Raw genomic sequence first — 23049 nt, 5'->3', positions numbered from 1 at the left:
TTGAATACCGGTATTCAAGAGACAGAGGGGGTTAAATTTCTCCCAAATTCTGTCTGCCCTAAAGGGTTGATGGGAGGGTTTTATACAGAAAAGATCACAGTTACCTAATGTTTTGAGCACAGTAGTTCACAGATGGTCTTATACATCACAAAACAACGACAAAAACTCTTTATTAAACTAAAGATAAACATGTCAGGCACCTGGACTCTAATCAGTATATTTATAACAGGCTGAAAAACTCTGGTAAGAATCTCTCGGCTAGTGGGGCTGTTTTACCAAGTCCACTGTGGCTGAGATAGGGAGCAAGAAAGCAAACCTTCCTGTCGCTTTGCAGGCTGAAGGCCGTTTCTCAAGACAACAAAGAAAGGAGACATCAAAGCCACAGGAGCTGAGAGAGTTCCGCACCCCTTCGGAGGAGACCAGTGCAGCTGGTGCAATTAAAAAATGTTTAGAGATTACTTAGAGCATCATTATGGCATTAGCCATGTCAATCTCTCAATCGCCTATTTCGAATAAGGGAAAATATGTTGTAAGGTATTAGGGTGTTTGTTATGTTTAAGAGGGGAACAGGCTGTTCAGCTATATTTTGAACAGAGCCTGCACCATTTTTCCAAGGACTAGAGATTAATCACAGCTATATTAAAACAAATGAGAAAATATATTCTCCCTAATATTAAAACACTAAAGAAAAAAACATTTTCACTACTTCAGTAGGGAAGTGGGGAAGGAGCCCTGGTGGCTCAGTGGTTAAAGTGCTTGCTGCTATCAGAAAGGTCTGCTTGAACCCATCAGCTGCTCCTTAGAGAAAGATGTGGCAGTCCGCTTCTGTAAAGACTACAGCCTTGGAAACCCTACTGGGCAGTTCTGCTCTGTCCAATAGGGTCACTGAGTCGGAATTGACTCAATGGCAACGGTTTGGTTTTATTTTTTTAGGAAAGTGGCGAGACCTGTTAGGAGGCAATATGCACAGTGAGAAGTGGACATGCGCCACTGGAAGAAGGATGGAGCTGCAGAAGCGGGTGGGGTAGGGAAAACCAGGGAGCCGATTGAGAAGTCCAGAGGGATGGGGAGTGATGCGTTCGCGAGAGGGTCCCAGCTGGAGATAGACAGCGCCTGCATGGTGACACGATACTCCCCATCGGGTCATTCCCATTTCACAGATGTAAACACTTCCGGGCCGAGGACCCTGCTCAGGATGCGTCCCCCATCGGGATGGCAGGTCACGGTGGCCGCGGGTTGGCGCCCCCTGGCGGTGCGTGGTGAACCGTGGCGGTGGCGGCGGCGATGGCGGCGGCGGTGGCCGGAGCGCGGAAGTGCGGAGAGCCGGGGGAGTTGGGCGAGCCGGACCGCCGGGCCCTGTACTTCTGCGGAAGCATCCGCGGCGGACGCGAGGACAGGGCGCTGTACGAACGGATCGTCTCACGGTTGCGGCGCTTCGGAGTAGTGCTCACCGAGCACGTGACGGCCGCCGAGCTGGGCGCGCGCGGTGAGGCCATCGGGGCCCGGGTGGGACAGGCCGGCGGGAGCGGGAGTGGGACCAGGTCTCGGTCCATCTGCACCGCAACTGCAATCCCCGCAGGCGGTGACCGCCCGTGACCCCGCGGCGCGTCTCCACTGCCGGGAGCCCGCCCTCTTGCCCCGGGTGCTCCATCTAGCGTCGTTGCCCTAGAGCGGGACGAGGCCAGGGCTCAGGGCCGCGTGTGTCTTAATACATTTGCGGTGTGACCCCAATTTATAATTCCGGTATTATCTTGACTTTTAGTTCCATCTTGTAGAACTTTCTTCAGCTCCTGCCGGGGCGTTTGTAGGGTGGGTCAGCTGCACTGTGCGCAATTCCCACCTCTGCCCAGTTCCCACCTCACTGGCTGGCCTCCTCTCCCTCGTTTTTCATCCTCTGAACATAGTTTGGGTCACACTTTGGTATTTTCAGGCATTGTCTGGGCCTTTACCTCCCTGGCTCTGTGCGGACTGGGGTCACATCTTTGTGTTTGTCTTTGCTTATGTGGTCTTTTATTTTTATATATATATGTGTGTGTGTATATGTATGTAATTTTGTTGTTATATAATCTTTTTGTTGTTGAAAATATACACAGCAGAACATACACCAATTCAACAGTTTCTACATGTACACGTACAATTCAGTTAGATTGATGACATTTTCAAACCATTCTCACCCCCTTGTCTGAATTGCTCTGCCCCCATTAAGGTAAACTCTCAGCCACTTAAGTGGCCTGTCCGATCTTTCTAGTTGCTGTTGTCAGTTTGATCCCATATAGTTCTTAAAAGGACACAATGCTCAAGGCAGACATGTGGTCTTTACATATGTGGCTTGGGTGCTTTGAAAATCTGAGCTCGCAAAAAAAACAGCAGAGCTGACTCTGGTGGGAGGTATTGAACGGGGTCTAAACCTACTGCCTCCGGGTGGCTATGCCTTCGAGGCTCTCTACCCAGTTGGCTCCTGTCAACTGTTTCTTCCTTGCCTTTGGTGACATAACAAAATCTCCTTTTCTAACCACTCAACCTTCCTCCTTCATAGACTCTCCACTGAGCATGTCGTGGGGCTCAGCTCCCCCCAGGTGGCTACCAGTTCTTGATAGTTTTCACCACCTTTCAGCCTACTGGATAGCATTGGGTGGGAGACCCACCACTGTCTTAAAACTGCAAAATGTGGTTCAGCATATGTTCCCTCAATTGAAATGAAGCTCATCCTCCTGCTTTCCCCTTTTTTTCGGCAAGCCCTCTTAGACCCTGACAGTCCCCATTCCTTTTTTATTGTACTTTAGATGGTTTACAAAACTAGCTTCTCATTAAAGTTAGTACACATTGTTTCATGACATTGGTTAACAACTCCACGACATGTCAACACTGGCCCTTCTTGACCTTGGGTTCCCTATTACCAGTTTTCCTGTCCCCTCATGCCTTCTAGTCCTTGCCCCTGGGCTGGTGTCCCCTTTAGTCTCGTTTTATGGGCCAGTCCATCTTTGGCTGAAGGGTGAACCTGAGAAGTGACTTCATAACTGAGCTAAAAGGGCATCCGGGGGCCATGCTCTCGGGGTTTCTCCAGTCTGTCAGCCCAGTAAGTCTGGCCTTTTTTTGTGAGTTAGAATTTTGTTCTACATTTTTCTCCTGCTCTTTCCCGGACCCTCTATTGTGATCCCTGTCAGGGCAGTCAGTGGTTGTAGCCAGGCACCATCTCGTTGTGCTGACCGTCCTCATTCTTCTAACATCCTCTGTTACAGTGTGGTTGCTCCTGGGTCTCTCTAAAGCACAGCTTTGATCCACTGGTCCTGAATCTCTCTGACCCTTGCAGTTTGAAAATTGTGCCTAGCGCTCTTACACTTCTGCTCAGAAAAACTTAAGTGGTCCCCATTGCTCTAGCCAGGGGCAGATCCAGGTTTTGTGGGGTCTAAAGCAATTTTGGGAGACCTTTTTAAGACAAAATTACAAAATTGCTAGGGCCTTGGGAAGGCCTGTGCAAGCAAGGGATCCTGCACCTTAAGCTTCCTTACTGTCATGGTATATCCACTCCTGCCTAGTAGTTCTGGATCTTTAGTGTGCCCGAGTATCATCGGGGGGAGCGTGTTTAAAATGCGTATTTCCCAGCCCCCATAATCCTAACATACAGCAGTCTAGGATCAAGCCTTAGAATCTGCATTTTTAGCTAGCAAGCTCTCCAGTGATTCAGCTCTGATGCAGATGGGCGGTGGACCTTACCATTGTTAATCAAGCTGGAACTAGGAGATCCTCACCCTCTGGCCCGAGTCTCACCTTTGTCCCACCACTTCCTACTGGTCATGCTTTGCCTTAGGGCAGTGGTTCTCAAACCTAAGTGTGGATCAGAATTGGTGCGTGGAGACCTCATGAAGGCACAGAGAACCAGGCTCGTTGGTACCTGAGTCTCTGTGTTTTTACCAGGTTTTCCAGGTAATTCTGGGACCCACCAAAGCTTAAGAACTGCTAAATTGTTGTTCTCCATCGTTTCCTTATACAGGCTAGTCTCCTGCCTGCCATTTACCCCACCTGGGATGCTCTCCCTACCCCTCTCCACCTCAGAGCCAAACATCAATGCACCTTTCCCTAATCACCCAGGCCCACCGTGAATTAGTCCTTCCCTTAATCTCATCTATATTGCTCATCTGGCTGTAATCACACATCCCATCTGGCACAGGAGTGATTTTTTTCTTGAGGATATTCCATTTCCTCACTCCTCTTCCTGGGATCTTTGTGTTGGGAGGGCCCTTGAAGGTTGTCGAGTACAAGTCCCTCTCCCCCAGGTGGGTGGATATGGGGGTGCAGTGAGGGCAGAGGAGAATTCCTGAGTACTGAGAATGGGTGCTCACCCTTGACCAGCATTCCCTCCACCCCAGGGGAGGAGGCTGCTGGAGGTGACACACTCATCCATGACCGGGACCTGGCCTGGCTGAAGCAGGCAGATGGTGAGTGCTGCTCCCTTGACCCACAAACTCCTCTGGGGTGATGGCTTCCCTGGACATCCCTGCCTTCATACCCAGAAGGGTCTCCCTCGAGCTCCCCTCTCACCACCACCAGACTCTGACACCTCTTCCTTACAAGCCCCAAGTGCCACAGATACGGGGCCTTTTTCTCAGTCTCCTCTTTCTTCCCAGTGGTTGTAGCAGAAGTGACGCAGCCATCCTTGGGTGTTGGCTATGAGCTGGGCCGGGCCGTGGCTCTCAACAAGCGAATCCTGTGCCTGTTTCGCCCACAGTCTGGCCGAGGTGAGCACTCCAAGCCCTGGATGGCCACCCCTCCCTCTCCAGCATTCTGGGCACCCATCTCTCATCTCCTACCTTATTGGGCTCTGAATACAACCCCCAACAAAGGACAGGAGGAACTGGGGTTGGGGGGACATGGAGGGAGGAGGCGTCACCTTCCTCTACCCTTCCCAGTGCTTTCAGCCATGATCCGGGGAGCAGCTGACAGCTCGCAGTTTCAGGTGTGGGACTATGAAGAGGCAGAGGTGGAGGCCATGCTGGATCGATACTTCGAGGCTGCACCTCTCCAGCACGTGGCTGCCTCCCATGACCCAACTGCTTGACTTAATCCCACTTTATTCAGTTCTTCTGGTCCCAGACACTGCTCTAATACCATTCCTGATCTTAGTCCCAGTACTGAATTAAAAGATATGTTTAAAATTCTAATTTTATGTCTGTATATGTGGTTGGGGGGTGGGCAGGTCCTCTAATATCCTCAGTACCCCACTTCATTTTAAGCTGTAGAGACCTTTCAAAAGTTTGTAGGCCCCCAAGAGAAGGACACCTCCTAGTACCCTCAAGCCCCGACCAGGAACACTGATGAGTTCTGGGGAAGGCTGATAGCGGGGATGGCTGTGCCTCGCTCTGTCTCCTCTGAAACGGCTGGGTCGGGACAGTGGCCGTCTGTACCTGGCCCTGTACATGTTGGCCTTCATTTCCCTTTATCAGTTTTGGGTCCTTCCCTGAGGACAGAACAGTCTAGAGGTTTACAGAAAACAGCAAAGAATGAGGAGGGTTATGGGGGGGTGGGGTGAGAGGGATTTGAACCTGGCCCTTGGTGAAGCTGCCTAGCCCACTTCCTGAAAGGTATGTGAAAAAAGTTTATTCAGTAAACAGAAGAAGAAGGTGTCACAGACCCTGGGAGTCAGGCTCCACCCAAGAACAGCGGGAGAGGGTGAGGTCCCCTCCCCGCCCTCAGCCCCATGACTCTGGTGGCCCCAGGTGCTCCCTGTGTCTGGCCCCTCAGTCATAGGCCTCATCATCCTCCTCCTCATCCCCAAAGAAGAAAGTCTCTCGGTCCAGGTTCTCAGACTCTTCATCATAGGAGAAGCTGTCATTGTCCAGCTCCTCATCAAACGCGTCCTGCTGCCATTCGGGCACGTCGTCCTCGTCCTCATCCTCTTCCTCCTCCTCGTCCTCATCCACCTCCAGCCCCGAGGAGCCCTGGGGCCTGGGAGAGCCACCACACTCAGCCCCAAGGAAGCCTGACATCTCCCACTCCCCCTCGTGGCTGGGACTGCCCTACTCACTGACTGCCGGGCATGTTGGAGCCTTTCGCCTCCCGGGCCTCTAAACTCGATGGACTCTGGAGACCAACCCGGAAATCCTGGCAAGGAGACAAAGGATACAGGGCAGGAGAGTAGACAGTGGGTCTTTGTGCCTAGTATTCCTTCAACCAACATTTTCTGAAGGCCTGTGGGGTGCCAGGCCCTTCCTAGGAATGCACCCACCTCTCCCTTCCCTCACCGCAGCACCCACAGACTCCTGGCCTTTTGTGTGATTTAATGCAGAGACTGTCTCCAGGGATATGTGGTGAGGACACCACCCCTGCGCTTAAGGAGCTTACAGTGTGCATTTGTATTTTGTCTGCCCAACTGGTCAGTAAGCTCCCTGAGGGCAGGATTCATAGACTCAACATGAGTGCGTTGAAACTAGAAAAAAGCTCAGCGATGCCTTACTCTAGGGGATCCCAATCCTAGCCCCGACTCCTGGGATTTTGAATCTACACATCTGGGAAGTAGAGTTGGAAAAAACGCCCAAGTGATTCTGATGAGCACCTGGCCGAACACCCTTGATCTGGGATAACCAACCCCTTTATTTGGAGACCCAGGGAGGGTAAGTGACAGAGCCCAACATTACTCCACGGGCCAGCCTGGGAATGAAGACACGCACCCAGGCTTCCTAACCTCTGTTCACCCGTGTGGCCTTTCCTTCTGGATTCCCCCCTAGAGCAGGAGGAGGAGAGGCACAGGGCTGGGGCTACCTGGGCAGAATGCTGCAGGATGGCCAGCAGCCGCTCCTGGATGCGCCGGAGCAGTTCCATGCCGGTGTTGAGGCAGTCCGCCCGCAGCAGGCGCAGCGAGGAGGCCAGGTCTCTGCACCGCAGCAGAGTCTCCTCTGCAGGGAGAGGGCATGGGTCACAAGGCTGCCGCCCCTTCTTTCATTCTCATCCACTCCTTCCTTCGACAAACCTCTAGTGACATCTACCAAATGCCCAGAGCTCTCATGGAGTTTCCATTCTAGTTGGGGAACAGACCACCATCAAACAAAATGACAGGTGAGATCTGTGCCCAAAGACACTCACAGCACGTACTTTAAAAAAGCCAGGTGGCGGGCTATGAAGACTTGAGAAGAGTAAAAGGACGAAGTGGAGGTGGTGGTGGGGGATGCAGTTTTACCCACTCGCGTGTCTGGGTGGGGGTGGGGTGCTCAGAACGGGGGGTGGCGGGGAGGAGGACAGGAGAGAGGATGCAGCAGGCAGGTTGGGGCAGGGCCTCACCGAGGAGGATCTGCAGGGCATTGGTGTGCAGCTCCAGGTTCTCGGTCTGCTGCTCCACCACGTCCATGTACTCAGTGTCCTGGTTGTAGAAGCTGTACACACAGGCATAGGCCAGCACCTGGGGGAGCACAAGTCAGCCCTCCCATTGCCCGGGTTTGGCACCTCCCTGCCCCACCTGCCTCTCCTCATTCCCACCATCCAGACATGTTGGATGAAAGGAGCCAAGCCCACCAGCCCCCGTGGCACACTCTTCTGCCCTCTCCTGTCCCCTACCCGCCACAACCTTTCGAGCCTGCTCCAGTCCCCGGCAGGCATCGTTTAGGAAGGCGAAGGATTTCGGCGGGGGCACCTCATGGATAGCAGATACTCTGTTCCGCAAGTTGACGGCAAATTCCTGTCCAGGGGAAGGCGCATCAGCACCAGCCCTGCCCCACCCATCAGCACAGCACCCCATCCATCCCATCAGCTGTTCCCGTCCTCGGACCTCCTCCCAGGCCCGCTGTCTCCTGCCTGCTCACCCGGGCCTGGTGGTGGAAGGTGCACCTCTCGTTGTAGTCCTGGAACCGCTTCTCCTGGCGAGCGGCTTTGCTGACCTGGGAAGGACATGGTGCTTGGCTTGGGCAAGATGAGGTGAATCAGTATAACAGCCACCATTTATGGAGGCCCTTCTGCACTTCACTTAGGTTTCTTCATCTGATCCTCGTAACTGTGTGCGGTAGGTGCTCTTGTTATCCCCTTTTAGAGATAAGGACGCTGAGGCCTGGAGACATAAACTGACTCGCCCAAAGCCACACAGAGTAGTGGGGACAGGATCTGCCTCCAGAGTCCTTGCTTGTCTCTGCTCTGGCCTGGTGCCTCCCTGAGGATGCCCAGTCCTCCCGCCCTCTCTGTAGCCACTGCAGTATAAGAGTCCTATTCTGGAGCTGAACGGCCCTGTGGACAAATCACCTTGTACAGAACTCCCAGCCCTTGTAGCCCCAGGTGCTTGTCTTCTCCGCACTGAGCCTTTGTCCCAGCAGCTGGGTGGCTGCTCTGGACACAAAGCCTTTTTGTCCAGGGCTGAACATCCCATCCCAACTAATTGCGGTCCTCCGCCTTATCCAGTGCCCACCCCTTACCATGGCAGAGCAATTGTAGTAGTCTTTGTGATTTGGCTTCCAGGACTTGAGGCAGCGCCAGCAGAATCCATGGTTACATTTGGCACAGGTCATGCTATGGAGGAAGCTCACTCGTCAGAGGGCTCCTGACTCTGGCAGGGCTGGACCAGGAATGCCAAGGCCCTGGAGGGCACTGAAGATGCCCTGGTCTCTGTCCCCTTCCCATGCCATCCCTACTGAATGCATACTTGCCTCTGCATTCCCCCAGGCAGTGTAGACTAAAGCAGGACAAGGAACATTAAGATCCAGGGAATCACTCTGGGGGGTGCCGTGTGAGGGTGGCTGAGTGACTGCCCTGTTTGCTAATCCTCATTGCCCCTTCCCCACTGCCCATCTTCTTACCCTCTCAGACCTCCCGTTTGCCCTTTGACCACTTCACTGCCCACAGTACCCCCTTCTTACTGCAGACACCCCTCGTTCTTCTCAATGGGAGCCTGACAGCTGGGACAGCGCTTGGAGATAAGTTTGGCCAGGTGCTTGCTCTGGGCCTCCAGGCTCATTCCATCGTAGTAGCCGCCATCATCGACCCACTGAGACATGTGGCCACAGCTGGCGGGGTAGTGCGCCTAGAGTAGAAGGGGCAGTGAAGACACACAGGGCCCTTACTGAGGATGGAACTGCTGGAGAGCATGGGTGAGAGGGAGGGAGAAGGCACAGGCCACATCTGGGGGGTACCTAAAAGCGTTTCACTGGGTGCAAGGGGTGAGAGAGGACAAGTCAGAGTCTGTGTGTGTGGCAGCGGGGGTGAGAAAGGGAGCTGTGTGAATCCCTGCTCACGGTCAGGGCTGGATGGGCACCCACCTCAGGGAAGCTACAGCTGAAGCAGGAGGCCCAGCCACACTTGGAGCAGGCCGTCCCGCAGCCCAGGCCCTGGCGGCATAGGATGCGGTCGCAGCCCTGGGGGTTGGTGCACCAGGTCAGGTTGGAGCAGCTGTCCACATAGCCACGCAGGAGGGCCTTCTCGTACTGTGGGACATAGGTGCCAGGGGTGAGGGCATGGCTCTCCAGGATGCCAGCCCCTCCCTTACTTCCCAGCGCCCTGCATGTCAGCCCACTCCCTGGGTTGCCCCTTCGGCTCTGTGCTGGAGGCTCTCTTGGAGGAGAGTGGATACCTTGGAGATGACCTCTGGAGAGGAGACGATGGCACGAATGAAGGCCCCCGTGGGCTGGGCAGGGCAGTCGGCAATGGGGCAAGTGCAATTCAGCACGAGGTTCTGCTCAATTCGAGTTGTCAGATACTCATTCCAGCAAGACTGGGGAGGGACAGACAAGGGGTTGCTCAGAGGTGGCATGGGAGCAGCATGAGATGAAGGTGTCCTGTAGACCAGCCTAGGATCCTGCCCCATCCCTCCCCTCCACGACCATCTGAAAGGCCAGAGACAAGCCTGCTTCTAGATCAGCTTCAAAACCAACCCTAATCTTTCCGGCTTTCATGGGTTTTCCTGGGATTGGTTTTGAGGATGTGTGGGCTGGGGTATTACTAGCCTAATTACTTTTGGGATGAACACAGAATGGGTAAAAGAGAATAAAGAAAAAGGAGAAGAAACTAGATTCGAGTTCTAAGATTGACTCAGAGAGAGTAAGAAGGTCAGAGAGAAAGAAGGCCTGGGGCAGGGGGTCACCTTTTCCCTCTGGGTGGCTGGCCTCCTGACACCACAAACGCAAACGCAGCTGTGGTCACCCTCTGCACTCTATTTGCTTATCTCCACCGCCTCTGTCTGGATGTTCCCATCTCCCCAGACTCATGCCTCAGTCTCTTCACAAAACAGGCTTGCCCACTGCAGTCCCCAAACCCTGATGGAGGGTACCAGTGCTGCCCTGGTCACCAGCATCAGAACCTCCATGTCTCTTGGATCCTTCATTTGCTCCCATATCACTGCCCTGCCCTAAAAAAAAGTCAGGCCATTATCCCCTCACCCCCAAACCACTGCAAGAGCCTGTCCTGATAAATGGCCGTCCTACCTCCTGACTCTCCCCACTCAATCCATCTGCTATGAGCATGATAGCAGCCTGAGGCTCCTCAAACTCTCCATTGATGACCCCTTGCCCTCACGTTATCCAGTGACGACCCCTTCCCCTCACATTATCTACTGCGGCACCTCTCAGAATGACGGCTCTGAACCACCAGGAGAGAAGGAGTATCTGTAGTATCGATGCTACAGGGTAAATACGAAGTACCTTATTGGACTATTTTTACTTGAAAGAAAAGACTAGAACAAAACAAAACCTTTTTATATTGAAACAAACCTAGATAAATTGGGAAGCTGAATACAAAATTCTTGCATTTTTTCAGATAAAATGGGAAATTTCTCCAAATGCAGACCTCAAGCTTGCAAGCACACAGGTGCCTCAGGGTGCTTGCAGCTGAGATGGGAGACACTGCACTGTAGGACAAAATCCCTGAATGGGTCTGGGTCTGGACCCCTCACTCCCCTGTGGAGCCCCTCTGCTTTGGGCCTGCTCTTGGCTTCTGCTCTCCCCTGTGCTCTCCCCACCCCCCGTCCTCTGCAGGTTCTGCCTGCCGCTCCAGGCTTGGGCTGACGCCAGACCCCAGGGCTGCCCCTCTCTGACTTCTGCATTGCCATCTGGGCCACTCAGCTATGACTTACTCACCAGGCTCCTCCCTGGCTGGGACTTTGTCACACAGCCTGTCTTTCTCTGTCACGTTTTTGGGCTCCCTGTCTGTACATCTCTACAGGGTGCAGCGCCTCAGCGCTTAGTGCCCCGGCCCTGCTTCTCCCTGTCTGGGTGATGCCAGCCAAGCCTCTCTGCTTAATTCAAATTCAAAACTCCAAGGTCCATTTGCCAATCTCCACAGGTGTCCAACGAGCAGTTCAAACATCCCATGGTCAAAACAGATTTCATTTCCCCTTTAACACCTGCTCTTCACCCCCACCTGCGACCCCAACATTTCCCCCACCCAGTAAAAGAGGACACTTTCCATCCACCCAAATGCTCAGGTCAGACATGCAGGAACCGTCCTTGATTCTCTTTCCTAAGGCCCACATCTAATCCACCGAACCCTGCAACTCTACTTCCAAACGTATCCCAAATCTGTCCACTCCTCTCTTTACCACTGCCTCTTAGTCCCAACTACCACCAACTCTTGCCTCTTTTCACAAAAGCCTCCTAACAGGTGTTCCTGCTTCACTCTTGTTTCACCCAAGCATCGTCTTCACTGAAAGGCCAAAGTGATTTTTTAAAAAACACAAATCAGGCATCACCCCCCTACGTAAAGCCCACCAATGGGCTCCCACAAAGCAAAACCCACCGTCTGCCAATCCCACCAACCTGGCCCTGGGGTGCCCACCTCTCTAACCTCCTCTCTTACCACTGCCCATCACCTACGGTGCTTCGGCCACCGAGCTCCGCTCCTTTGAGCTTGCTGTTCCCTGGCTTTAGAACACGCTTCCCCAGATCACCTCCTCAGACAGGCCTTCCCGACTGCCCAGTCTAAAGTACCTGACAAGCCCTCAGCCCTGCCCCTATCCTCAGGTGCTTCCTAGGACATTACCCAATTGGATCTTCATCAAGATACTTATCACAGGAGTGTGGAGAGAGAGCCCTGAAGTGAGACTCAAATAAAAAAAAAAACACCCAAACCTAGTTGCAGGGGAGTCGATTCTGACTCATGGGGCCCCACATGTTTCAGAGTAGAACTGAGCTCCATGGGCTTTTCAGTGGTTAGCATCTCACAGAAGTAGACCATCAGGCCTTTCTTCTGTGGTATTGCTGAGTGAATTTGAACTGTACCACCCAGGGACCTGAAATGAGACTACCAAAGTTCAAATCCTGACCTTGGGCAGACTACTGCACCTCCAGGTATCTCAATCTATCATCTGTAACACAGGGATAATAAAAATACCTACCTCATTGAACTATCATGAGAATTAAGTAAAATAATGCATGTAAAACAGCACAATGCCTGGCCCAGAACTAATCCTCCATAAGTATTAGCTGCTGTTACTATTAGCTCTCAAGCCACTGCTTGCTTGGATTTTTTTCACTCCTTCATACAACACCCACGGTTTGCTATGCACATGGTAGGTCCATGACAAGCTACTAGTTGAATGAAAAATGACGGTGTAAAGGAAATAATTAAGAACCTGGGAAAAGGGTGCATGAGTGACCACACGAACAGAGTAGCTTGAAGGGGAGCAAAAGGGAAGTAGAAGAAAGCACACATACACACACAGGCAAACGCACGTCCCAGATTCACCCACCACGGGAAAACGCGGTTGGGAGAGGCAGCCAGCATTCACGGCACCAGGAGCATGCACCCTGTTAAACTGATGTGTTTGGGTGTGGCGCCAGATCTAAAGAGCTGTGAGGCACAGAATATCAGACACGCAGCCTCCCGGCTCTCTGCACCTCAGCCTCCTCTCTCCCTGGCCTGAAGACCATCACTCCTGATACAGCTTGGCGGTAGCAAGTCCTAACTTCCCATAATTCTCTCCTACTCTTGTGCTGTTTCATGATTTATACAATGTATATAATAAAAGAAGTGATAATGTTCTGAGATAAAGGGACTTTAATTGTGATAAGAAAAAAATAAAATGTAGTTATAACAAATGATATAACTACAAGGCTCATTTACAAACAGCCTTGGCACATACTTTGTCATCTATTTTATTTACATCATCTATTTATGACATATATATAAAATGTATGTCAAGGCACTTTGTATACAGGTACTGATATGTCCATCTATCTATCAGTTCTCAAACTCAGCTGAATATTGGCATCACCTGGGGAGCTTTTAAAATACCAGATGCCTGGGTCTCACCTCCAGAGATTCTGATTTAATTGTCTGGGGTACAGACTAGGCATCAAGATTTTAAAAAGCTCCCCAAGTGATCCTAAGATGCAGCAAAGTTTGAAAACAACTGATATGTATCAGTGGATCCCAACAACTACCCTCAGAGTCCAGGCAGGTGGCACCATTTACAGATGTCCACACCACTTTAAGAGGGACTAAGAGACTTGCCCAACATTGCCCAGGTTAGTGAACGCAAGAATTCCCAAGGAACCGTGTTAGGTGGAAACGCAGGGGCAGGAGAGAGTCTGGCCGGCCTCACCTTGCAGCAGGAGTGCATACAGCAGAGAGAGGGCAAGTCGTCTTCGGGCTCCAGGGGGCTGATGCAGACAGGACACTGGTCAGGGCGGGTGGGAGCGACCTGGGCCTGGGGGACACGCAGCCCAGCTGCCAGCAACAGTGGCTCAGGGTTGTCACTGTAGCTCTGCAGCAGCTGCTCGGCGCCCCAGTGGGAATGAGCCAGCAGGTGCTGAGCCACATCTGGCTCTAGGTTTAGCGTCTCCTGCACCTGCCGCACTGTCTGCTCCATCAGCCCTTCCACCTCCTGAGGGCTCATAGTGCGGCCTGCAGGCAGCTGGAGAGACGCCAGGGCAGCCACAGCCTCTGGGCTTGGGAGGGGGAGGGGTGAGAGAGACAGTAGTCAGTATCTCTCCCTGCCTTATCCAACCCACTAACTAAACTCCTGGGGCACAGCCTGCACATTGGGATTTTAAAAAAGCTCCCCAGGTGATTATAAGATGCAGCAAAAATTAAGAACCACTGATACGTATCGGTGGATCCTAACAACCACCCTTCAGAGTCAAGGCAGGTGCCACCGTTTACAGGTGTCAAAACCAGTTTAAGAGGGACTAAGAGACTTGTCCAACATTGCCCAGGTTAGTAAATGGCAGAGCAGCCCTGGGGGCCCTGGTAGAATATTGGTTAAGAGCTCAGGCTGCTTTGCTAACCCAAATGTCGGCAGTTTGAATCCACTAGTCGCTCCTTGGAAACCCTATGGGGCAGCTCTACTCTGTCCTATAGGATCACTATGAGTCAGAATTGACTCAAAAGCCATGGGCTTTTTTTTTTTTAAACTAAACTCCAACTGGTCTCTAACTCCCTACTGCCAGACCAGCCTGAGGCTGTAGATGACTGTTTCTCGCCAGGGGCTCTGTTAGCATTTTGGGAGAGACCCACAACAGTTGGCTCAGAAGACATAGAAGAGTTTGGAAATGTGAGGGGTGGGCTGGCTGCCACAAAGACTAGGGGCACTGCTCATAGCTAGTGGGCAGTGGTCAGGACGCGAAGTGACCTACAGTAGATAGGGCAGTCCCATTGTGGGTCCCTCCGAAAATGCTAACAGAGCCTCTGGTAAGAAAGTCATCTATAGCCTCACTACTCCAAGTGTGGTCTTGGGCCAGCAGTATGGGATCACAAGGAACGTGTCCGAAATGTTGGATCCCTAGCCCATCCCAGATCTACTGACTCAGAACCTGCATGGTAACACGATCCCCAGGTGATCTGTGTGCAGGTCAAAGTCTGAGAAAGACCACTCCACAGAGAACTCACTTGACACACGAAGCAAACTGCAGGCATGAAAAGTAATGCCATAAGTTTCTGGTGAACCGGATCTGATGTTAAAAAGCTTTAGGGGTGCTGGCTAATTAGGGAAATCCTATGGCAAGTTCCTTTGCAGAGCTGGTTTCCTGAAAACCTGAGTTTGTATATTTCACTGAGCAGAATATTCCACGTTTGCTTAGAATGAGGCACATCTGTAAAGGAGTTTGTCTGGGTCCCTTGCATTAGGCCTGGCTCTAAGTGGATGGGGACAGCAAGGCCCCTGACTGGGTGGCACTGGGAGTAGGAAGGTGAACTAGCAAAGTGGGAGAAATCACAGGGACAGGGAAAATAGACAAAGCAAGAAATGAAATATTTCCTCACAAGGGAACCTGGCTGTGGCAGTGTGACCCCTCCCATTTTACTGTCATCCCACCTGTCCCTCTACACTGATGTGGAGCCCCTGCAGCAGGCTACTGGGGTGGGGGTAGCTACCTAGGCTTCGGGGTCTTGGTGCTCTGGCTGCCACAGAAGGGGATGTCTGCCTGGCCCCGGCAGGTCCCTGTGGGCTCTGGGGTAGCATACATCAGGATCTGGGGCCGGTCGTCGCGCCGTTCCACATAGCCCTGACCCAGGAGGTGCAGGATGCAAGAGAGAACATCTGTACTGGTACAGGCCACGCACCCCAAAACAGTGCGGCCCAGGCTTCCGGGGGGATTTGGACCCTTCTGCCAGGCTTCCAGCACCTGAAGGAGAACATAGGCAGGTCACTTTTAACCTATGGGAGGCAGGCAGAGCATGGGCTCTCGAGCCAGCCTGCCTGGCTTCGAAGCCCAGCTCTGCCACTTACTAGCTGTGTGACTGTGGATAAACTACTAAACTTTCCTATGACTCACTTTTCTTATCTAGCAAATGGGGATTATAATAATGAAAACTATTTCATGGGATTCCTGTGAGGATTAAACACTCCCGTCTTGTCTTTACTTTCCAACTGCCCTGTCAGGAATAGAAAACTCAGATGGAAACAGCACCCCACAGAGGTCTCATATTGAGGGAGTTTATCTTTCCTTGTGGTGACCCCTGGTCCCAACCCCTCTCCACCCTAACTATGACTTCCTTCCTTGCCCAACTTCATGGTCCCCTCCCTACCTACCAGACAAACCAGCTGGTCTATGTGGAGGCCCTTTTCTCCATGGGCTTTGAGAATACGGACAAGAAGACAGCTCAAGAGGTTCCTCTTCTGTTCCAGGGTCCGGCCTTCATCCCTCTCCACATTCAGGTACATCTGGGCAGGTAGCAGCCACAGGGCCTCCTCACTGGGCTGGGGCCAAGGCTCACGAAGCCGCAGCACACCTGGAACCGCTCCCAGTCAGGTACCCAGGGAGGGGGAGGAAAAAGCAGTAGGGGCTAAGAGGACCCCATTGTCCTCACTCCCTACTATACCACCCCTACCTGAGAGCCCAACCCTCGGGGTAGAGGCTGGACCCAGCACCCACCGACCTACCCCTATGTGGAAACTCCTGACTCTTATGCAGGGTCAAAGGACCATTCTCAGAGGTGAGGGGCACAAGTGCCTGGAGCAATAGCTCTGGAGAGAGGTCAGAATTCTTCAGCAAGGCCTCTACTGACACCTCCTGGTGAGGAGAAACAGGTCCTGTGAGGGCCTCCTTGAGCAGGCCATGGAGGGGAAGGAAAAGAAGAGGGGGGGAACGAAAAGAAGAGGGGAGGAAGGATGGAAGAAGGAATAGAATTTAGGAGAAGGACAGTGACAGACAAGGTGGATGCGAGGGCAGAGAGAGGCTGAGGAGCTGGGGCACCTCCATTTGATTGAAATTCAACAGCAGCCACATCTGCATAGTGGACACATGCAGGGTCTGGTCACCAAACTGCAGCTCAGCTCGGCCCAGCCACGTCCACTGCAGTCGCCGATGTGGTCCTACGTCCAGGACTGGATGGTTCTGACCTGAGAAGTTGTCGAGGAGAAGTGGGGAGACAAAGAGTAGGGGAAACAAAAGGGTTAGGAGTTGAGGTAAGGGCATACCATTAGCCAAGCATTGCTCCTGCTAGTCTCTGCAGGAAGCAGGGCCCCAGCATTTACAGACAGAGGCTCCTGGTCTGAGCTTCTGGATTTGAGCCTTCTCTGGCAAGCCACAGGTATGTGTGAGCCCGCCTTGTGCCTAGCCCCACACCAGGCAGGCTCTATGGAAGAAACACCAGTGAAAGGAGGCTGTGGGTTTACCCTCCAGGAGCTGACAGTTTTAAAGACCCATTAGGCTGGGTCTCCTCCTTCTCCTGGGTTACAGCTCAGCCAAGGGGAGTCTGGAACGTTTCCTTGTACTAGAAAGCAAGGCTGCTATCAAAGGGAGAGAACGTCAAAAGGCATCAGGAGCCAACCTGGAAGGTGCTCTCTGGCCTAAGATGGGACAATTTGAGCATCAAAAAGAACACATGCAATGGGTTCCAATTCGTGAACTATTTAAAAATCCATGAGTTCATAATGATTTTTTTTTAAGACCTTACTGGTCACCTTTGGAGGATGCTAGGGAACTAATATATTATTTTGAAAACTGGTTAAAAATAAGGGTGAGGGAGACATGATTCAAGCCTCTCCTGTATTAACTGTACTTCAGGGTAACCAAATAGTTGATGAGAGGCAGTTTTTCTTTATAAAGTATTCCAGCTAATAAGGGAAGATGGAATGACAAAGTATCACTATTTTATAAGCCCTAATGGAATGATAAGGAGCCCTACTGGTGCAATGGTTAAGCATTCAGCTGCCAACTGAAAGGTGGCGGGCTCGAACCTACAAGCTGCTTCACAGGAGAAAGATGTGGCAGTCTGCTTCCGTAAAGATTTATAGCATTGAAAACCCTATGGGGCAGTTCTACTTTATCCTATAGGGTCACTATGAGTTGAAACCCACTCAGCAGAACACAGCAACAACAATAGAATGATGGACCTAGGCAGTAGTCATGAATGACTGCCCAGTGAAAAGCTGATGGTGAATTATATGATGTGTACAGATCAGGCTGGCAACATGGAGACCCACTGATCCATCTTAACAACACAAAGAAGAGACAACCAGACAGAACATGCCTCATGGCAGAAGTACACCATACCACCTGTATAGTGTTCTTGCTCTCAAAAATCAAACCCGAATCTAAACAAGTCTCTACATATAATCATCAGTTTTCAGGAAATAAAGGCAAAGAACATGCTAGAGGACACCATGTGGATGCAATCAGCAAAATCTAGACTGTGGACAACTTTATTTGGCAAACAACCCAGTTTATTCCACAAATAATTCCAAGAGGGGAAAAAAAAGGAGGGTATCTTACAGATTGAGATTTAAGAGATAACCAAATGCACTGTGTGGTCCTTGTTTGTATTCTCATTAAACAAAATAACTATTAAAAAAGACTTTTGAGGCAATCAGGGAAATATGAACACTGTCTATTTGACCATTATTTAAAAAAAAAAAACCTGTTGCCATCGAGTTGCTTGACTCATGGCAACCCTATAGGACAGCGCAGAACTGCCCTATACGGTTTCCAAGGAGTGCATGGTGGATTCAAACTGCGACCCTCTGGTTAGCAGCCGTAGCTCTTAACCACTACACCACCAGGGTTGGCTGACGATTATCACGTATTATTAATTTCTAAAGCTTTGTTAATTATAATATCCTTGTTTTCAAGGGGGTGGGGGGAAAGCAGTTAGGGGTGTAGATGAATCGACATTGGTCATGAATTGATATATGTTGGTACATTGGAGTGAGTTCATTTGCTATCTCTTCTATTTTTTGTATACGGTTGAAATGAATCATAATGAAGTTTTTTAATGAGGGTGAAAATAAATCATTCTCAGGCAAATAAAAACTGATAAAGTTTACCATCAATTCTCCCTCATTAAAGAAACTTCTAAATGGTGTACTTTAGGAGGAAGAAAATTAACTAGAAGGAACGATCAAAATGCAAAAGGAAGCGTGACTAAAGCAACTGGCATGAGAACAAAACTAAACATCGCCTGAATAAGACAATAATAATAATAACCAAGCTGGGAAGTAAAAAAAGATTATTCTAAAATAGTCTACAATAGTAGCAAGCAGGATGGGAGCTGGTGCTGGAGTTAAAGGTTTTCTAACGTCCTTTTATTGCTCAGGAGGGTGGGGCGTGCTATTCACCAGTCAAGCCTACAGGTTAAAAATATAAGGGTAATTATATAATAGAATGTGTAACTTCCAAAATGGTGGACACAAAAAAGAAATTAAAAAACAAAACAAAAAACCTCAGTCAACCCAAAAGAAGACAGGGTAAAAAAAGCACAAAAACCCCAGGGTAGAAGAGAACGTATAAAGGTGTTCAATTTATTATTCTTCTTTAGACTATACCTATGTTTTATGTACATTCTTTTGCATATATAAAAAATGTAAGAAGGGTAATAAAAGGTGAGAAATATGAGCCAAATGTACCATTACACATAATAATCATGAATAGGCTAAAATGGACAACTCAAAGAGAGAGACTGTCATCTTGAACAAAAAACAAAATCTAGATATTTACAAGACACATGCCTAAAACACAGGTATGGCAAGGTTAAAAGTATAATGATACTAGACGGAAATGTTGATGAAAGTAGAATCCTGGCATGGGTTTAAAGTATCTCCTCATACAGACTGCTTATTCCTAGTAGTGAGAGAAAAAATATTAACTATACAGTGGAAAAATCACAACCCCTTAACCAGGTGATCAAAACCAACATCACCAACGAGGGGCAGACAGACACTGTGTGCCTCCAGTGTGATACCCTGAGAAGTACATAATGTCACTCATGTAGTATCCCAGCCAGGAATGCACGTAACCTGGATGTAATCATGAGGAAGTATCACTCAAACCTAAAGTGAGGAACTATTAAAAAATGTCTAAAGGGCTGAAATGCCAGTGTCATAAAACACAAAGAAAAGCTGAGGAACTATTCCAGATTAAAGGAAACTAAAGAGACATGAAACTAAACACAACACGTGATTCTAGAATGGATCCTATCCTGGACCAAAAAAAAAAAAAAAAGCCACAAAAGATATTACGGGATCAACTGACAAAACTGGAATACATACTGTAGACTAAAATATTGGACCAATGTTAAACTTCTGAAATTGATAAATGAACTGTGATCATATGAGAGAATACCCTTATTCTTTGGAAATATGCCCTGAAGTATTTTGGGGCAAAGGGCCATCTATATGCAATATTCTCTCAAGGATTCAGAAAAAACGCATATGGTCTATACATATACTTACATATATGTATACATACATAAAAAGAGCAAATGATAAAAGCAAAGGCAGCAGAAAATGGGGAGAAAAAGCTTTACTAGAAAGAAAGGAGAAAGTTACTTCATAATAAAGTTTAATTTACCATGAAGATTCTAAATCCGTATAGTCTGTTAGTTTAATTAATATAAAAATTAAAACCACTGATAGGATGCAGCTAAACCAATATTGAGAGGGAAATGAATAATCTTAAATATTCCACTAGCCATATATGGTTATTTAAATTTATTTAAACTAGATAAAATTAAATATTCAGTTTTTCAACCACACTGGCCACATTTCAAGTGTTCAACAGCCGCTAATAGCTACCATATTGAACAGTGCAGAAAAGAACTTTTCCATTATTGCAGAAAACTCTATTAGACAGCACTGTTAAACAATCTAAAACTTGTATCTAAAAACATAACCAAAAAATATACAAAGCAGAACTGACATAATTATGAGTAAATTAAGAAATTCATTATCATAACGGCAGATTTTAGCATACCTTTCTCAGTAATAGATCAAGCAGATAAAAATTAGTAGGGTTAGATAAGGACTGAACAATACAATTAACAAGGTCTATTTAATGAAATATGTAAAATTCTGTAGAAGAATTTACAGCTGAAGAATACACATTCTTCTTAATTACACATCGAACACTTATAAAATTTGACCATCTACTAGGCCATAAAGTAAGTTCCAAAGATTCAGAATCATAGAAACCATATTCTTTGGCTACAATGGAATGAAAGTAAAAATCTAAAACAGAAAAGATAACTAAACAAAAATTTGTTTGGAAATTTTTAAGTATACTTCCAAAAACTAATAAATCAAAGAAGAAATAATAATAGAAATTAGAAAATTCTTAGAACTAAACAATAATAAAAAATACTACATAATAAAATTTATGTAACATCCCAAATGTCCATCAACAGTGGAATAGGTAATTATATTCATACAATGGAATATGAATCAGCAACACAAAAGAACAAAGTAATGATACAACTAACAACGTGGATCACTCCCACAGGCATTATGCTGAGTGAAATAAATCAGACACAGAAGAATATACACTCTAGGATCCCATTCATATGATGTTTAAATACATGCAAAAATCTATGGTGATAGAGGTAAAAATAATGGTTTCCCTTGGAAGAAGATTCTGGCTGGGAGGGGACATGAAGGAGAAAACCTTCTGGGTACTGGAAATGTTCTGCATCTTGATCTGGGTTGGTAGTTACATGGGTGTATATATATGTAACAATTCATTAAGCTTTATAATTAAGATTTGTACACCCTACTGAATACCAGATACCTTAGTTTAAAATCTTTTTTAAAAAACCTTATAGGATGCAGCTAAAGTAATATTGAGAGGAAAATGAATAGCTTTAAGTGTTCTTATTTGGATAGAAGTCTGGAGAGACTAAAAATTAAATCATCATGCAACCTGAAGTCAGAGAAACAAAAATAAAGCAAACTCATAGAAAGTTGGAGGAAACGGTAAGAGCAGACGTTCATGAAGATACAACCCACACTTTTTTTTTACCCCTCCCTAGGAGACTGCTGCCCCTATAGGCTATTTTTCTTCATATCTATAGGCTCCTGATCAAAGGTCCTCTTTTCATCCTCTCTTACCACCCCAAATCTCACCCCAATCTCCAGTTTCCTCTCCCTAGCTCCTCACTCTGGCTGTAGAAGTTGGAGAAGCGGTCAAGGGCATCACAGAATTCTGTGGGAAGGCACTTTCTGATATGGTGCAGGTAGCAGAATGGGGAGACCGGCCAGCAGCGTGGTGACAGGACCAGTATAGAAACTGTTGGACTTGGATCTTCAGCAAATAGCTCGTTCTCAGTGTCCTCTTCCTTTTCTTCCTCCTGAGGAACAAAGGATTTCAAGGGCCCTTGGGCTCCCTTCTGTGGTCTAATCTTCTCCTACTCTCCTATTCTCTCACTCTTTTCCCCTGATCTTACCTCTTCTTCCTCTAGTCTCCGTTCTTCCTCATCCTCTTGCTCCAAAAGCAGTTTGTCAAGCTGCTGGAGCTGGAAGAGGTGGAACTGGCGCTGGAGCTCCTCAGAGGTGTTCAGGCTTTGCAGCATCTGCTGGGGGAGGCGGTTGGGGAAGCAGGGACCGATCTGTTCCAGCACGGCCCCCTCCAGCCAGCTCGGGCCCACGCCCAGGAGTCGGTCCGCCATGTAGTGCCTGCAGCACACACAGGCCGGGCCAAGCCTCAGTGTGGATGTCCTGCATGGCCCAGGCCCAGCCTCCCCCTCCAAAATTGCAGTCCTTCTGCTCCAGCCTGCCTGAACCACAGGCCCTCTTCCTTCCCATTCCCTTTCTGCCAGTGCCACAGTCATCTCTGTATCTTAATCTCTCCTCCCCAATGCCTCCTCTCTCATCTCCCCTCTAATATCCACCTCCTTCCCTCCTTAAACTCTGGGCCACTTATCCCCTCCCTCTCCAGACCTGCACTCACTGGTAGAAGTGCTCAAAAGTAGTGGCCAGCTCCAGGCCAGAAAGGACCATGATGGGCTCCAGCTGCCGCTGAAGGCGCCCCAGCATTTCCACCCCCGGGGCTCCAGCAATCAGGCTGCCCTGGATCTGTTGGTCGATGTGCCTGGCAAACTGCTCACTCATCTGGGAGCATTGGAGAGGGCACCAGATAGACCATCAACAAGGAAGTCAAGAAGGACAGCGGAGAGTGAAAGGGTAGAGTGGAAAGAAGATGAACATCAAATGAGCTGACAGCTGTGCTGTTCAAGGGGCTGGCTATACTCACGTGAGCAGCGGTGAGGAAGGACTGCTGTAGCAAAGCACCAGAGAAGCCACTGCGCAGAGCCAGTGTGAAGGCAGCCCGAGGCCCAAACAGTTCTGAGCCGGCTCTCTGCAAGCGCTCATAGAGTTCACAGTAACGAGGCACAAAGTCTGGGGCTCTCCAGGCTGCAGCCAGGAACCTGCTGACC

At 49.3% G+C, this 23049-nt stretch overlaps 2 protein-coding genes across 3 annotated transcripts in view; one reads left to right on the top strand and one right to left on the bottom strand.

Annotated features, from left to right (window-relative positions):
• The first annotated feature begins 1247 nt into the window (after positions 1-1247).
• DNPH1 (2'-deoxynucleoside 5'-phosphate N-hydrolase 1) lies at positions 1248-5153 on the top strand. The gene is made up of 4 exons (XM_049892637.1): positions 1248-1486; positions 4368-4436; positions 4626-4736; positions 4908-5153. The coding sequence occupies exons 1-4, from the start codon at positions 1285-1287 to the stop codon at positions 5054-5056; spliced, it is 531 nt and encodes a 176-aa protein (XP_049748594.1). The 5' UTR covers positions 1248-1284; the 3' UTR covers positions 5057-5153.
• Positions 5154-5583: 430 nt separating this feature from the next.
• The window catches only part of CUL9 (cullin 9), a 44031-nt gene continuing 26565 nt past the window's right edge, over positions 5584-23049 (bottom strand). Inside the window, exons 23-42 of one of the 2 annotated variants that reach the window (XM_049892619.1) lie at positions 22866-23048; positions 22563-22723; positions 22060-22288; positions 21774-21963; positions 16599-16744; positions 16286-16415; positions 15935-16134; positions 15277-15527; positions 14718-14810; positions 13508-13853; positions 9542-9682; positions 9231-9395; positions 8832-8995; positions 8391-8484; positions 7791-7865; positions 7556-7666; positions 7273-7390; positions 6757-6890; positions 6023-6099; positions 5584-5943 (exon numbers count right to left, since the gene is read on the bottom strand). In XM_049892619.1, the coding sequence (XP_049748576.1) occupies positions 5736-5943; positions 6023-6099; positions 6757-6890; positions 7273-7390; positions 7556-7666; positions 7791-7865; positions 8391-8484; positions 8832-8995; positions 9231-9395; positions 9542-9682; positions 13508-13853; positions 14718-14810; positions 15277-15527; positions 15935-16134; positions 16286-16415; positions 16599-16744; positions 21774-21963; positions 22060-22288; positions 22563-22723; positions 22866-23048 (3216 nt within the window). In that variant the 3' untranslated portion in view covers positions 5584-5735. The remainder of the gene's footprint in view (positions 5944-6022; positions 6100-6756; positions 6891-7272; positions 7391-7555; positions 7667-7790; positions 7866-8390; positions 8485-8831; positions 8996-9230; positions 9396-9541; positions 9683-13507; positions 13854-14717; positions 14811-15276; positions 15528-15934; positions 16135-16285; positions 16416-16598; positions 16745-21773; positions 21964-22059; positions 22289-22562; positions 22724-22865; position 23049) is intronic. The other variant, XM_049892626.1, reaches the window with a different exon arrangement.

The sequence above is a fragment of the Elephas maximus genome, chromosome 1, assembly GCF_024166365.1.
Source record: "Elephas maximus indicus isolate mEleMax1 chromosome 1, mEleMax1 primary haplotype, whole genome shotgun sequence".
Classification (NCBI taxonomy): domain Eukaryota; kingdom Metazoa; phylum Chordata; class Mammalia; order Proboscidea; family Elephantidae; genus Elephas; species Elephas maximus.
Note: the sequence above shows the minus strand (reverse complement) of the source record. Positions and strands in the feature narration are given on the sequence as shown.

Coding starts and splice junctions, on each gene's coding strand:
- DNPH1 (XM_049892637.1), top strand. CDS start 1,285: ATGGCGGCGGCGGTGGCCGGAGCGCGGAAGTGCGGAGAGCCGGGGGAG. Junction 1,487..4,367: donor CGCCGAGCTGGGCGCGCGCG/GTGAGGCCATCG, acceptor CCTCCACCCCAG/GGGAGGAGGCTGCTGGAGGT. Junction 4,737..4,907: donor TCGCCCACAGTCTGGCCGAG/GTGAGCACTCCA, acceptor TACCCTTCCCAG/TGCTTTCAGCCATGATCCGG.